We start from the raw sequence: 18,035 nt of genomic DNA on the forward strand, positions 1-18,035 counted from the left end.
TTCACACAATACCTGACATTTATGCTATTTGTTTTATATGTGGCCATTGCAAAACCTAATTATGGTCTGATAATAATCTTCAGTATTTTAAACAGAAACATTTTGTGCATATTTCTATATTTCTGTAAAGATATATTAGAGTTTTATATAAGTATTTCAGCTCATACCTTAGAATAAAACATTGCAGTGTTTCACAAACTATTGAATTACACATTTAACAATAGAGATAAAATATTAGGTAATTATACAAACATTAGTAAATTAGTTAATTACAGTAAGACTGGTGGATACTATGGTATTGAGGAACATAGATGTTACAGAATTTAATGGTTAATATAGAGTTTTTTGGTTCCTGATCATTGCACTTGATAATCTTCGGAAGAGAAGGAGGAGTGACAATGAGGTTAAGAGACTGGTTTGTGAAGTGGTGTACTGATCATACCAAACCGTACGCTGTAACCATTCCTGATTTGGTTAGAGCAATACCTACATAATAAACCATAAAGCAAATTATGACTATGTCAATTTACAATTGTCTATTCTGCGTTTTGTTAAATTTTACCTTTATACGATTTTCTGGCATCAAAGCTGCAAAATTATTGCAATTTAGATCTTATCGGAATGTTGATATTTTTTTAGTGAACAGCAAAGTAATTAACTGGTTGTATAAATTGCATTTAGACAATTGTTTGACTCTGCAGATGCAGCAGTCATAAGTTCGTCATTTAGCGGCGGGCATAAGTAGGACTGCAGAAAGCCTGCCTGATGCGTTATTTTATCACAGACAGTTAGCACGGTCCCCAAACAATGCAGCCATAAAGAGTTAAAAATGCACCATGCTAGGTAGGGTATGTCAAGTGTTCCATGGATTCAATCAGCAGGTGCAGTATTAGTAAGCGCTTGTATATGAAAACTACATTCTTACATAGCCTAATTATGAAACTTATACTTAATTCTGCACCCACTCCCAATTACCTTGAATGCCACTGGAAGGGTCTTGTTGCATCTCCAATGTGAAGGCAGGACAGAGCATAGGAAGTTGGGGCTGTCAGTTCTGACCAGTTCTCCAGCGTGATCTGCAAGGACATCCACTACCGTCCTTATCTCTGTTCTTGTCCGTCCCGGGCCAGAAGTGGTGATGGCTCCATTGCTGTCTCCCATTTTAACGCATGAGAAGGTAGTCGATGGAGGAGTAAAGCGCCGGCTGGTGCTCGGGTCTACTGGAATACGCATTACAACAACAAGAGTTAAAAAGTGCCAGCCACTGGGTCTAAACTAGAAGTTTAGTGTCTCTTTCACAAGCCCTAACCCGCAGTATACAAGACAAGTCACTAAATTCTCATGTAAGATCGGTAACCCTGATCTTTTCGGAAAAGAAAAAAAAGAGTCCAGAGATCAGTAGCTCAGGAAGTGACTGTCTGATCTGAAATCTGCAGGGGTGGTAGAGAAGGGGTGTTGCATGAGAAGAAACCCTGCGCCCAACCTCGTCTTCTCAAGTTTCTGTGCCCTCCTTAAAGTACCAAAAACCACAAAGAAAATGTTACAAAGTCTACAGCTATAGCAGCGATCCGAGTAGCACTGCTTTTAGACACAACACTCCACAAGCACTGAGTTGTGTGATATTGCAGCTGCTTCTCCTGCAATGGTCCCTCGTGAAGTTACAGAACTGGCACAAGTCAGATCTGGATCTGTTAAATGGATGCAGTCGCTCAGATGACTTGGAACAGTAGTTTTCTTTATATCACCGTCCAGAAACTTCATGCAATGTGAAAAAGTGCATGAGAAAACAGAAGTTAGCACACATCTGTCTTCTTCCTGATGGTTATGAAAAGAGCAATGTCAGCGTAAAATGATGTGGGGGTGGTTAGAGGTTTCTCTGAAGAACTCGATTTACTTATAAAACAATCCTGGAGACATGGGTTATAGAAAGTCCACGTTTGTAAGTGCCCACAAGGCAATTAGGAAAAAAGACACTTCATTCCAAATCACAGGTCACAGTGACATGGCATTAGTCTCCTATCATACATGTAATAATCTCAAAAGTGTCATCTCAACTGATCAGCCCAGAAGAAAGTGCAAGAGTCGTGAGGACTGTCACCCAGTATTTACACCAGAGCTGTCACAGGGAGGAGGAGGAGGAGAGAGTAAGTGTGACTGGCAAATCAACAGTGCAACCCCTGTCTATAGGAGACCAGAAGCTGACAAAGGGTGTGCCTGCCAGGACTACTCCCCCCTGCAAATATAGAAAGAGGGTCTGCCGTGAAGATAGAAACATGCATGCACTCTGATAAATACAATAATGATTAGTGCATGCTAATTATTGACTGCACATTGTCATCACTTGGAATAAAAAAAGAATGTACATAACTGATCACTGATAACATAGTAAAAGACAGATATATAGAAGCACAACTGCACAAGGTCAGATGTTAGATATAAAGATAGATCAATAACTAGATAGATAAACATAACTACACAAGGAGAAATAGATGATAGCTACTACCCATCTAAAATTATATAGATATACATTATTTGCATAATAAATTCATACACACAATACAATTATAGAACTGATTGATTAATAGATGAAGTTGGACTGAGATAGATAACTAATATACAGTATTATACAGTATATACATATTATACACACACATTTATTTATATACATATATTGAAATGTAGATATAGCGATAGATAATTGATAGATAGATGATAGATAGATACTGTAGATAGATAGATAGATAGATAGATAGATGATAGATATTTGATATATAGATTTTTGGTAGATAGATATTAGATATTTGATAGACATGTATTAGATAGATATTTGATAAATCGATATTTGATATATATTAGATAGATAGATATATGGATAGATATGGATATATGGATAGATAGAAGATAGATAGATAGATAGATGCTAGATAGATAGATAGATAGATAGATAGATAGATAGATAAGGTAATAGTAAAGTGGTTGTAGATTTATATTAGATTTATATTAAATAGGAAACAGGGAATACCAAAACTGAAAATAGATACGGAGAATTTGTAGTAAAGAATACAATAGAAAAGAATATTAAAAAAGAGACAGATGAGATAATAGAGTTAGAATTGAGTAGGAGATAGAAAGTTTTAGATAATGGATGGAAATTAAATTTTATTGATACAAAATATGTGAAATATATTTTATATATTTCTTAAATAGAATAAAGAGACAGAAATCAAATATGAATATCAAATGGTAACATATAGGGGGCAGGTTAAAGTTACATATTATTAAATGGTTATTAAATAGTTTTATAGATAGATAGATGATAGGTAGATAAATAGATAGATAAATAGATAGACAGATACATGATAGATAGATAAATAGATAGATAAATAGACAGATAGATAGATAGATAGATAGATAAATAGACAGATAGATAGATAGAATGATAGATAGATAGATAGATAAATAGACAGATAGATAGATCATAGATAGATAGATAGATGATAGCTAGATAGATAAATAGATAGATAGATAAATAGATAGATAGATAGATAGATAGATAGATAGAGGTAAAGTTACAGATCATGTTTTTATGGTCATTAAATCGATAGATTAAAACAATAAATAGAAAGATAGTAGATAATAGATTGATATTAAGTTTTAGATAAGTAGATATAGATAGAAAGATAGAGGAACAGTGAAGTCATTTTAGATTTATAATAAATAAAAAACACTGATTACCAAATTAGAATTATAGATAGATAGATTTTGTGTAATTGGATCTCGACATGCTGCCATTTTTTACCTAAATTCGTTGAGGACCTAATCTACATTTTGGGAATTACACCCCCCGCTATTATGATGCTGTTTCAATTGTTTTGCAAAGATGGCTAGATAGATAGATAATACATAGATCGATAGATAGATAGAGAGATAGATAGATAGATAGATAATACATAGATCGATAGATAGATAGAGAGATAGATAGATAATACATAGATTGATAGATAGATAGAGAGATAGATAGATAGATAATACATAGATAGATAGATAGATTGATAGATAGATAGATAATACATAGATAGCTAGATAGATAGATAGATAATACATAGATTGATAGATAGATAATACATAGATAATACATTGATAGAAAGATAGATAACAGATAGATAGATAACAGATAGATAGATAGATAGATAGATATTATATAGATAGATAGATAGATAATAAATATATAGATGATAGACAGACAGATGGATAGATTGATAATAGATATATGGATAGATAGATAATAGATAGATAATGGAAAGATAGATAGATAATAGATATATGGAAAGATAGATAGATAGAATAAATAGATAGATAGAGTGATAGGCAATAGATAAATAGATAGATAGAGGCAAATAAATAAACATTTAATTAAAAATTTGATGTTAAATTAAATAAATAGATTAGATAAAGTTATATATTTATGTTTAATGGCAACTTAATAGATTGACTAGATAAAGAGAAAGATATGAGATGATGGATTGAAAATCAGATAGATTGACAGATGTAGATAGACAGTTAATTAACAAATTGACATTAAATTAGATTAGATAAAGTTCTATATTGAATTAAAATGGCAATTTAATAGATTGACTAGATAAATAGGATCTGATGGATTGAGATAGCTAAATAGACATAGATAAATAAATAGATACATAGATAGATATTGATAGATATACATAGATAAATAGATAGATATTGATAGATAGATACATAGATATACATAGATAAATAGATACATAGATAAATAGACATAGATAGATAAATAGATAGATAGATAGAGAAATAGATAGATAAATAGACATAGATAGATAGATAGATAGATAGATAGATAGATAGATAGTCAGATTGATCCATATTACATAGTTATGGTATAATCTGTCTGAAAAATAAAACACAGTTTCTGTAACCACTAAGAAATTAGGATTCTATGTTACCTATCAATATGTATTTTGTTTTGCAAAATTATCAATTAATTTTCAATTCAGGTTTTATTCATTTTTAAAAGATCAGGATATGATTCCTGTTTGTCTGGATGTCACTTTGTTCCTCTGTGTTTTTTATCATTAATAATTAATGTTACCCAACAGTTTGCATTAAAAGGAAAATTACTTCATGGTGTAATCATTTAAGCCTGGGAAAAAAAGAGACATTGCCTTGCCATTTAACCTTGGAAATGTCTTCTGAGTCATATATACCATGTATATATGGAATTGTGATGAAACTGATTTCCTTTTGTACTTTAAGAATGGAATTATTAGAATTTAATATTTAAAATATAATAAATATTCTACTTGAAAATGTAGACATTTAAAAATATTTTTTCCCTAAATTTTAGCTAATACAAAGAATAAAATTTTTCGAACATCTTAAATCAGAATAATTACATAATCATTTTGCTAGTTGGAAATTGTTAGTGATTATAATTGGAGGAAAAACTCTTAGAACCAGGAGCTCTAGGTGCCAGTCGGTGATTGATTGATACACTGTCTAGACAGGCCACCTGCACTTCCGGTAATAGATCATTCTACGCGCATAGATTATCATTGTTCTCGGCAGCACATGTCCCATTTACATAGGACAATGTGCTGCCGAGAACAATGATTTTTAAACAGGCTTAAATAATATTTCACCCAGCAAACAAGCACCTGTCGGATGATTGGTAGCCTGTGTACTCCGGGCGATTACTGGAAAATGAACATTTCTAGGAGTGCTTTCTCCAAATAATCAGCCAGTCAGAATGCACCCTAAATGTTTTACCTTGTACCCTGCATGTTTTGTCATCAGCAATCAACACAAGTGTAATAGGGGTTGGCATCTATAGAGAAATCAAATTCCTTGTGGCTGATATATCTGGCGCCACTAGCAGACTGGAGGTAGAAGTTATTGTGTAACCTAAAAACTCTTTCTTACACCTTAAAAAAATTGTGGGTGTAAGAAAAAGTTTTGGAAGCCCTTGCTAAATCTATATCTACTTGTCTAAATGCATTGATAAATCTGATTCGTTTTAAAATTCCTCACCATGTGGAGAAGGAGCAAAGTGACCTGTATTTTATGTTGAGTTACCATTTCTTACCACTAGTTGTCACTGCAGTAACATTAAACTTGAGACCAGTAGAGCTTATTGCTAGGACCAGGCTTCAAGGTAAGACATTATTTTTCATAGGACTGCTGTGTCTCCAGTATTCATCTGATTTCAGTAAGAAGAAGAGATATAGGCAGATATATTTCCATTGATTTTTGTAGGCTTGCCGTGTTACTGAGGTATTATCTAATTCTTCTAGGTGACATTATCTCCATATACAGCCCATAGAATGTCTCAATAGAACAAAGCTGCAAGCACTGCGGGTGTCTACATGCACACAGCGCTGCCATATAGTCTACATAAGGCCTAAGGAATGTTTCAAACACATTGGGAAGAATTGATCTAAATATGCCAAAATTGTATCCTAATTTGCACAAAAAACAGTCTGATATGCCTTGCACTATGTTTATTATGAGTTTCAGACACTTTTTGGTGTATTGATTGACAGAAAACAGAGCATTGGAAGAAGGGGAGCAGCTCTGTGGAAAGACCTGTAGTTTGGGATGCAACACCATGCAGAAAAATTAAGCCAATTGCCATCTAACATCTAAAGAAAAACAAGCCTACTAATCGATGGTGTAAAGTTTTATTTTAGGATGCCACAAATTTAAGCATGAACCACTAAGATATATATTTTACAATTTAAGACTGTCTACTTTAACTATATCCTGTGTGCAAATTAGTTTTAGCCAGGCTAGGGTCACACCAGCGTACTTTCTTTCATCCGAGAGATTCGGTCCGATTATGCTAATCATGCTCTGATCATCGTTTTATGAGAGTGTCAGCACAGTGTGATCCAATTATCTTGGATGAGGAGAAGATGGAAAAAAAATTCGCCATCTTCTCCATTCTCTCAGTCCTCAAGTTTGTTATTATTGCCATTCTAAGGCTATGGTCACGACAGTATTTTCTCTCATCCGAGAGAATCGGGCCGATTATGCAAATCACACCCTGATCAGAGTTCTCCAATTCTCTTGGATGAGGAGAAGATAGAAAAATTTTTTTTTCTGACTTCTCCATTCTGTGAGTGCGTGTAAATTGGACTGCATCAGGTGTCATTCGAGTGCAGTCCAATGTTTTCTATGGACTTGCAAGATTGCATGGCCGAGTGCGATCCGAATATTGGATCAAACTCGGGTATTGTGATTTGCTTTTTTTTAGACTAGCACGGTACGAGGAAAAAATTGGACGTCTTCAAACAACAACTTTGGTCCGAGTGCAATCCGATGTTTTGTGGGCTCGCAATCGGACCAAAAACACAGCCATATGCATGAGCCTTAAACCTGGACCATTGTCTTAGTAAATTTACAATGTATTTTTTGTGGCTTTTATTTTGTGCAGCATATATTTATATCTTACTAAGATTGTAAGTGGGATTCTAATTTATTTAACGTTATATTCAGTTGATTAGTGCCTGGCATCCACTCACCTACCTGCATTTATAGTATGGAGTCTGTATTCAAAGGACTTTGTACAACCCGATTAATATTTTTTTACCAAACGCTTTGACTAATATAAAATAACCTACTTAGTAATAATCATCTTAACAATTTTTGCTGCTCCTATGCTGTCAAATTTAGCAGAATATGCAGGGTTTCATGTCTGTATTTAGTCTGGGGTCTGATTTTTTATTTATTTATTGAGTTGGAAGTGGTACCTATATAGTTGAGAGAGGTATAAGTGAAAATATTATTTGGCAAAAAAGTCTAGTGTTATTCTTACTTATATAGTGCCATCATATTTCACAGGGCTTTACAGATATTGTCATTGCTGTCCCCATTGGGGCTCACAATCTAATCTTTGGAGGAAACCCACAAAAAACACAGGGAGAACATACAAACGCCTTGCAGATGTTGTCCTTGGTGGGATTTGAAGCCAGGACCCCAGTGCTGCAAGACTGCAGTGCTAACCACTGAGCCACCGTGCATTGATCTGAATACAACTAATATACCAAAGTGACCAAGGAGACACATTACTGTAATATGGCAATTTTTATAACCCTCTAAAATATACCTCTTGTGCTGCTTAAAGCTTAGAAGAAATTCGAAAACAAGGAAGTTTCCTATGTTTGAATGAAAAAATATCCTTTGATGAATGGTTGTCTCAGTTTAATACGCACCCATAGACATTGCCATATTTACCACAGTAGGTCCAGTTCCCAGGTGGTGCGAACCATTAGTAATAAAGATTACATATATATTTAGTTTTTTATAACTCTGGTGTATTATGAAAACCTGCATCTCCTTTTTGGGGGCAGTGGGTGCGGTACTGCTTAGGCCAATGTGACAATATGAATCTTCAGCTCTGCCATCAGAGTAGTGCTGCGGGTGAAGCGGTGCTTCCTCTACTACTATGCAGTCTCGTCGTGTGGTTGCTTAGAGGGCACTTAGCCAAACCTGCAATTTTACACAATAGGCATATCTTATGTGTACTCAGTATACAGAATGAGTGCACAGTACAACCCTTTCTGTCATTATATTTTCCCCGAGTATAAATCCTATCAGCTTTGGATAGTATCAGATATTGATGTTATTAAAATAAGGGTCAACAGGTCTGGGATAGTGCTGTTCTATCAATTATATTCATACAGAGTCTATGTTAGTTTTTGTACCACTTATACAATAATTAATTTTTATTATATTATCTAATAAAATATCATGACTTCCCTCTTATCTCCTACCTAGCTATTGAACCCATCAGGTGGCGAGCATTTTTATTGGTATATGGTCCCCCATCCTGGTATATGCTCCCCAATTCTGGTCCTCCATCCCGGTATATGCTCCCCTATCCTGGTCCCCCATCCTGGTATATGCTCTTTCATCCTGGTATATGGTTCCACATCCTGGTATATGCTCCCCCATCCTCGTCCCCCATCCTGGTATATGTTTCCCCCCATCCTGGTCTCCATCCTGGTATATGCTCCCCCATCATGGTATATGCTCCCCCATCCTGGTATGTGCTCCCCCATCCTGGTATATGCGCCCCCATCATGCTCTCCCATCCTGGAATATGCTCCCCCATCGTGGTCCCCCATCCTGGTATATGCTCCCTCATCCTGGTATATGCTCCCCAATCCTTGTATATGGTCCCCCATCCTGATATATATCCCCTATTCTGATATATGCTCCCCCATACTGGTCAACATTCTAGTATATGCTTCCGCATCCTGGTCCCCTATCCTTGTATATGCTCATCCCCATCCTGGTCCCCTATCCTGGTATACGCCCCCTCATCCTGGTCCCCCATTCTGGTAAATGCTCCCCCATCATGGTATATGTTCCCCTATCCTGGTATATGCTCCCCAATCCTGGAACCCCATCCTGGTATATGCTACCCCATCCTGGTCCATGCTCCCCCATCCTGGTATATGCTTTCCTCCATCCTGGTAAATGCTCCCCCATCCTGGTCCCCCATCCTGGTATATGCTCTCTTGTCCTATTATATGCACCCCCATCCTGGTCGATGCTCCCCCATCCTGATATATGCTTCCCCCCATCCTGGTATATAATCCCCAATCCTGGTCCCCCATCCTGGTATATGCTATCCAGTCCTGGTCCCCACTCCCCATCCATCCATAAATAAAAAAGAACACTCCTACTCACCTTTCCACCGCTTCCATGCAGCACGTCGCCTGCGTTATTTAAATAAAATGGTGCCAGAATCAGCGTGTGCGTATACCAGGATGGGGGACCATATACCAGGATTGGGGAGCATATACCAGGATGAGGGAGCATATACGAGGATGGGGGACCAGGATAGGGGATCTGAAGATCACGCTATGTCCCCACTGGCGCCGGAGATCGCGGTATGCGGTCAGTGCCTACGCATACCACTATCTCGGGCACCACACTCCCCTTCCAGCATCATCCTCCTCCCTTTCTGGGATGTGTCTTTCTGTCCGACCACACTGCGCAGACGCAGTGCGCTTGTGCAGTCTATAGAGACTTCGGACAGAAGGACACATCCCTGGTTATATTATACTGTAGATACCGTCATCATTTAACTTTTATTTTTCACATGTTGTAGCTTATGAACTGTTCTTATAGTATTGTTGGATAGCATGACATGATAGGCACTGTATTTTACAGTCACGATAAGGTATCAACATTGAGTTATGGTATGGGGTTTTTATCCAGTTACCGGAATGGGGTAAAATTTAGTAGGACTCATCTATGTACACTGATTCTAGTACAGCACAATGTGCTTGTATTTCCCAACACGCCATATGAATTTTTTGGGGGTGGGTGGGAGTGGGAGAATTCACACCACTCTACAACAGGGCCTGGCTCCATGCTGGGAAGAAATGACTTGTGTAAATGTCACAAAAAGATATTTACTAGTGATGAGCGAGCACTAAAATGCTCGGGTACTCGTTGCTCGGGTCGAGCAAATTGGAATGCTCGAGTGCTCGGTCCGAGTAACAAGCCCAATGTAAGTCTATGGGAAACTCGAGCAGTTTTGCCACCCTTGCTGATGCTGGCCTGGCAGGTGGTGCAAATGGCCTTTTTGGGGTTATCGGCAGAGTCTTTAAAAAACAACCAGACTCGGGAAAACCTAACAGTTGTACTGGCAACTTCCTTCATGTTGGTGTTACGGGGAACGGTTGCCTGCCTTCTGTCTGCGGCCACCACACTGCTTCTTCCTGCCTGTTGGGGTGCTCTGCCTCCCTCCCCCTGTGTGCTGCTGTCCTCGCTCTGCATGTCACCCTGCCAGGTTGGGTCAGTTACTATATTATCCACCAACTCGTCATCCACTTCCGCACCCTGGTCCTCCTCCTCACTTTCTGGCAATTGTGTCTCATCATCATCATCCTCCTATTGCGACATTAATTGTACTTTCCCATTGTTGCCTTCGTGTGACCATGGCTGCTCCAATATTTGGGCATCGCTACACGCGTTCTCCTCTTGACTCGCTTGAAGCTGGCCGGGTGAGAGGCCCGAATCTACAAATGGAAAAGTGAACAGCTCTTCTGAGGGTCCAAGTGTAGGATCAGTTGTCTCCGGGCACTTGGCATGGTGGGAGGAAGGAGGATCATGGTGAGGAATATGCGGTCCAGACTCACGGCTACTGAGACTTGACAGTGTGGAAGACAGGGTGGTGGTCGTGGCAAAGTGACTGGAAGCATTATCTGCTATCCAACCAACAACCTTTTGACACTGCTCTGTGTTCAATAGTGGTGTTGTGTGGTCCCCTAGTAATTGGGACAGGAAGGTCGAGCGACAAGATGTGGGTGTTTGTCTGGCACAATTTCAGCTTGCCCACGGCCACGGCCTCGGCCTCTGCATGCACCATCACGTTCAATTCCCCGTCCCTTGCCATGCTCCTTGCCCATTTTAAATGGAGGACAATATTTTCTACGTTCACTAGAAATGACTGATTTTGTAACACAGTTATATGTGATACATCTGACAGAGAACCATGGTTTTAAAAATTGGGCCTGTTGTTTACCAATACTATTCTTCACAGAGACCTAATGTGAATAGCTTGACCGACACACTGCAACAAAATGAAAATGGAAGCCAGAAATGGCTGATTTTGGACCGCAGTTATATGTGATATGTCTGACAGAGATCACTGTTTAAAATAGCAGGCCTGTAGTTTACTAATATTATTCTTCACAGAGACCTAGTGTGAATAGTTTGACCGACACACTTCAACAAAATGAAAATGGAAGCCAGAAATGGCTGATTTTGGAACGCAGTTATATGTGATACGTCTGACAGAGAACCACTGTTTAAAATATCAGGCCTGTAGTTTACTAATACTGTTCTTCACAGAGACCTAGTGTGAATAGCTTGAACGACACACTGCAACAAAATAAAAATGGAAGCCAGAAATGGCTGATTTTGGAATACAGTTATGTGTGATAAATCTGACAGAGAACCACGGTTTTAAATAGCAGGCCTGTAGTTTACTAATAATATTCTTCACAGAGACCTCATGTGAATAGCTTCACCAACACACTGCAACAAAATGGAAATGGAGGCCAATATTTTCCACGTTCAGTTCAAATTTCTGGATTGTTATAATATGGAAAAGATCTGGCTGTATTCTGCAGTGCTAACAAGCAAATGGAGCAGAAAAATGGTGTACTCTGGATTGCTTTTTAAGCAAATAATCAGGATTAAGATAAAAAAAAAATTAGCCCTGGCCCCTGATACCTGGGGCTCTGTCTACAAATATTTGTCACAGCAGGATCAGTCAGAAGTTGAACATGCAATGTACCCTCTTGTGCTGTATTATGCACTGCAGTCTGTCACATACCCTGCCTGCCTTGGTTTTTAAGCAAATAACCAGGATTAAGATAAAAAAAAATTGCCCTGGCCCCTGATACCTGGGGCTATGTCTACAAATATCTGTAAGAACAGCAGCAGCAAACAGAACGTTCAATGGACCACCTTGCACTATATGCACTGCAGTCTGCCACATACACTGCCTGCCTGCCTAACTCCTGCTATCACCACTGAATATATGCAGCTGGATTAGTCCTCAGAAGGACTGTTAGTTCAAATGGAGATATATATATATGTTGTGGAATACCAATACTAACTATAAACCAGCAAATCTCTCCCTTACTCAGCAGCAGTTCTCCCTACTCTGCCTGTTTCCGGGGTAGACTGTGACGAGCATAGCGGCGCCAGGTCTTATATAGACCTGATGACGCTGTGCGGCCAGCCAATCACTGTAATGCCCACAACCAACAAGGCTACGGCATTACAGTACGTGGCAAGCAATCCCTGCATGTTCATTGGCTCTCTAAAGAGCGCCAAACATGCAGGGCGGGGACCAGAGCTCCCGCCGAGCAACCCCGGAAATACTCACCGAGTATGTCAAAAACAGTGATGCTCGGGCGAATACCGAGTAGTGGCGAGCACGTTCGCTCATCACTAATATTTACATTTACCAGTCGTACCACCAAAGATTATTTCTACAGCATCACAATTGATGTTCAGTGCTAATGTTGATTTGCTTTGGCAACACTGACCAATTATCATTAGATTTGCTTAAAAACACAGAAATTATGATTAATATAATCTTAATAATAGTGAGTGCAAATGTGCCTTTAATAGGATTACAGGATATGTAGGGTAAATGGCTAGTGCGGCGTGAGCCATACATAAAGGTCTGTACTGCATTCTTATTCATTAAAGGGAAAATGTCATGTCAAAAAATGCTCTTAATCTATCAGATATGAGATTAATCTGCAGGTTAATAGTATAAGAATGCTGTGCTGCCGCAGAACTGAGAGTCCCGCTGCCGGCAGGAAATTAACTTTATTCCTCTTTGTAGCCTCTAGATTTCAGTCATAGGCGTGCAGCTGGCACAGCTTCAGTCATTGCTCAGTACACAATAAGCTACGGCTGTAATTACGCCCTGGCACTGACTGACAGCCGAATCAGCAGTGCATCAGTATAGAGCTGGCTGTCAGTGCCGGGGCAAGGTTAAAGCTGCTAATCACTACATACTAAGTGGTGACTGAAGCCGGGCCGGCCGCGCCTCCATGATTGAAAGCGCTCGCTCAGACCTCTGCTGTCTCCGGGTCTCCATCTTCAGTAGCCGCCGCACACAACTCAGGGGACACCAAGTTCATTTTAACAAGCAAACGCTTACTGGACCGTTCAGGTTCATCAGATTGTAATGTGTGGGATAGGGTACAACACTTCTTGTTCCTTACTTCATTAGCGCAACACATCTTCAGCTCTACCATTCGTTCGTCCTGGACTATCCTTATGCCCACTGGCTCCATCAGCCCCAGGGATTTCTTGTCCAGTTCAGCAATACATCCTGGATCCATTACCTTCCCTTCACACGGTTCGGCGTTCATATTCCCCTGTGCACCAGAGGACACGATGTGCCCTTTAGTCCCCATGCCAGGCCTTGATCTCCTGACATTGCTGGAATGTCCGCATGGGATTCTAGTACGGCCTCCCACTGCCTTGAACGATAGGTACATGGTGGCCCTAGCAGCCCACTGCACTTGAACGTGACCTTGTGACTGTCCTTCCCTATGTGACACCCATCAGGAAGTGAGTCTCTTTTCTAACCTCACTAACCTCCTCCCACTGTGGGAAAATCCCAAACATTAACTGTATCTTATACCTGTACCTTGAGATAAATACAGATGCTATCCTTTAACAGTATGTACTAAGTCTATTCTTACCATATATCCTATTCTTATAGTGTGCACTATCACCATGTCCTACACCACTGCCACGACGAACTATGCATTAACAATAATTATACTATACCTTACTCTATCACATCCTACATTACTATAAACTCTGCATATTACACTTTCAATGCTTATCACATGCTATACATTACACAGGAACATTTACGCTTCAAATGACACAATATATACGTATATATACAATATATACAGTGACGAGCAAAAGGGTAACAATGTTTTGAACTTTTGACTTTCAGGCTCCATATCTCACCATCCACTACTGCTTCGAACATGAGACTACCACCATTTTATAGACAATCATCTTGGCTATCACATACATAAATTTGACTTTCAATTATTTAGCATATGATTAGTTATGCAGATTCTTGTCATGTCATTGCATTGTTACTGTTTTGCTCCTGGTGAGGGAAAAATCTTTTTTTCCTGAATACTACAAAATACAACCTGTTCTCACATTTCCTAATAGCTCAGTGTGTTATTAGGTTGATTCCTAAGCGAAAGGTCACTGGTTTGAATAAAGAAGCAGCTATGAAGAATATTTCCCATGGAAAGAGAAACAGCATCATCCAGCTCATTGATACCGGTTTCTCAGCTAAGAAAATTGCCACACTGCATCATGTGAATGCCATGACAGTTGGAAGAATACAAAATTAAGTCCGTCCATCCATTTAAAAGCCAAGAGGTGAACGTTCAGGTAAAATATCCGAGTCAACAAGTCGGCTCATCACAAGGTCTATCACTTCTGGCATGACAATTGAGACAGTGGAGGTGGCTTGTATGCTTTTTATTAGTGAGATCACAGACATCCATGCAAGCATCATGAGACCCACATTACACAAGTCTAAATGGTGGCTCAAAAAAATGTAAAGAAGCCTCAACTTCAATATTTTCATAAGAAGCGTCGGCTCGAGTTTGCAAAAAAGTACCAAAAGTGGACAGTAAAATATTGGAAATGGGTGATTTGAAGCGTGAGATGAAAGTCAGTAGACTAGGCTCCAATGGGTGCAAATGGGTCTGGAAGAAACAAGGTAAAAAGGGGCTAATGGATCGTGAAATTTCAGGAACTATCAAGATCGGTGAAGGATGCCTGATGATATAGGGTTGTTTCACAGCCAAAGGTGTTGGATACTTTGACCAGTATCGATGGTGGTCTCAGTGCTAAGCTATATGTGAGTATCCTACAAAACGATTTACTTCGTACACTCAAGTACTATGGGTATAAAAAGGACGACATAGTGTTCCAGCAGGACAATGACCCGAAGCATACAAGGTTCAATGATAATGAAGTAGAGGTGCTGGATCAGCCCTCACAGTCCCCAGACTTCAACCCAAATGAACACTTGCGGGTAGAGTTGAAGAAAAAAATAGTATGCATACCCAAGTGAGTCGACCAGTATGCACCAACTTTGGGAGAGTGTAAAAGAGACCTGGGATCAGATGTCGGTCGAGACATGTTTGAATCTGATCAAGAGCATGCCCAGAAAGATTTAGGCAGTGTTGAAAGCCAAAGGTGGATTTACAAAACGCTAACAAATTAATACACATTTAAATTTAGATTTTTAGGAGCAAAACAGCAACAATGCAGTGACATGACAAGAATCTGCATAACTAATCATATGCTAAATAGTTGTAAGTCAAATTTATGTATGAGATAGCCAAGATGATTGTCTATAAAATTTTGGTAGTTTCATGTTTGAGGCAGTAGTGGATGGTGAGATATGAAGCCTGAAAGTCAAAGCTTAAAAATGCCTTAAAACGTTCTCTTTATCTCTCTCATTATTCTGGCATTTGGCAAATACTAAATATTATGGTAATCTTAATTGACCTAAAACAGGAAAGGTTTATTCTGATTTCATGCCAGATATTGAGAAAAACATGCATATGTGTCTTTTTATAATAGTGTATGTAAACTTCTGGTTTCAACTGTATCACAATTAAAATCATAAAATCACTGTGTGATTCATGATTGTGACATCATGATGAATTAATTGTCCAGAAATTAAGCTGCAGTGTATAGAAGAATTGAACAAGATGGAATGTGACATCCGCGTGCCATTGAAACATGATCTAAAAGTAATAGTCTGATGAAAATAAATAGTTCCTTATGTACAAATAGACATCTCAGCAACAACGTGCAAGACATAGTGAAGTGAACAGTTGCCAGTGATTCAATTTGGAACTCGTAGACCCCAATGCAAAAACTATAACTTCTTGTAGGGCCAAAGGGGCCTCTTGGACCACCTAGGCTCTAAATAAACCACTGCACCCACAATAGTTATGCCCTTGATTGGGAATCCCTTGTATCAGAGTAAAATGTTAGTATAGGATACTAACCCTAAAGTCCAGACAAAAAAATTTCCACCTAAATAAAATGTAGACATTGACAAAGACTGTGATTAATCACTGCTAAAAAATCTGTGTAAATTAGATCTCACTCTTTGTTGCATCATTTATTCATTACCCAACAAGTATTTTTCATGATGAGAAAACACAGTTGGATATTTTTAAAAATCTTGGATAATGGCGGCAATCAAGGATATATTAACAAAATAATATTTAGAGATTGCTTAGAACATTTATTCACCTTGTTTTTAAAGTGTTTTTACATACTTCAATGATTTGACGATTTGATTAATTTCAATCGTTACTTGTGTTTGTTTCAAGATGGAAATACTGGTAAATGACCACTTTCAATCAATGGATCTTAAGCTATTACTCGCCATTTATACTTCACATAAATATTTGCCAAATCTGCTGATTTCTGCAGAATCAATCACCACCTATATAATGTGAATAGGGGTCTATGCACTCTCTCCCAGTGGTGTCGTATCATAAGCTTTGTGTTGGAGATCGATCCAATGACCCAGTTCTACAGCAGTTTGAGAGCTTTAGAGAGCAGTGTAACCCTATCAGCATGGGAATTTGTGATGGTCCAAGTTCATAGACCTTCACAGATGTCATTTGATGATGTGAAAAGATATAATGTGGATCATCTTGTAAAACAATAAAAATATGGATGGTGACAGCTAGAATTGGGCATCATAAAATTAGCTGAATTATTTTAAATTTTACCATTTCAGGGTATGCTTCGAGTATGACTTTTAAAGAATTTCTAATTTCTGTGAATTTCATCTGACAATCCCAGTAGGGTCATTTGCTTGCTTTGCTGACTACTTATGGAACCATGAGTAGAATACAAACAAAAGCTCTAATAATCACCTCCATTACGGGGTTAATATCACTTGCTGTTTTTCATGTAATTTGTAAAAATACTACAGGAAAGCAGATTTTGTATTAATAATTCACAGTTCCACTGCTTTCTGTAAAGCATTTAAGTACTGTACAATGCTGATTCTTTGCCCTCTAATATATTATTGATGTTTGTTTCCCACAAAATTGCACTGTCCTGTGAATGATTTGGATTATGAATAAAGAACCTACAAATGGTTTAAATATAGGCAGCAAATGAGCACATCACTTTAATAATAAAACATCCTAAAATAAGAATAAAACATATCCTAAAAATGCTGAAGACACATAAAAAAGGATCTATATAAATTGATGAGTTCAGTTCCCTGTCTTCCTTAGTTTATATATATGAATATAAATGCCCAATTGAACACGTGATAGTGATACATCAGAAAATTAGGATTTTTATTTTTCCATTAACCCGTTCACGCTCCATGACAAATATAGGAGCTGGTGTAGGTGAATGGA

General features: G+C 38.3%; 1 protein-coding gene across 1 annotated transcript in view; it reads right to left on the bottom strand.

The window, feature by feature from the left end:
* Positions 1-18,035, bottom strand: part of RUNX3 (RUNX family transcription factor 3) — a 238,170-nt gene that overhangs the window by 70,370 nt on the left and 149,765 nt on the right. Inside the window, exon 3 of the mRNA XM_073665828.1 lies at positions 976-1,220. Coding sequence (XP_073521929.1) covers positions 976-1,220 — 245 coding nt within the window. The remainder of the gene's footprint in view (positions 1-975; positions 1,221-18,035) is intronic.

Source organism: Phyllobates terribilis, unplaced genomic scaffold, assembly GCF_046119375.1.
Source record: "Phyllobates terribilis strain yellow unplaced genomic scaffold, ASM4611937v1 Scaffold_2__4_contigs__length_985480577, whole genome shotgun sequence".
Classification (NCBI taxonomy): domain Eukaryota; kingdom Metazoa; phylum Chordata; class Amphibia; order Anura; family Dendrobatidae; genus Phyllobates; species Phyllobates terribilis.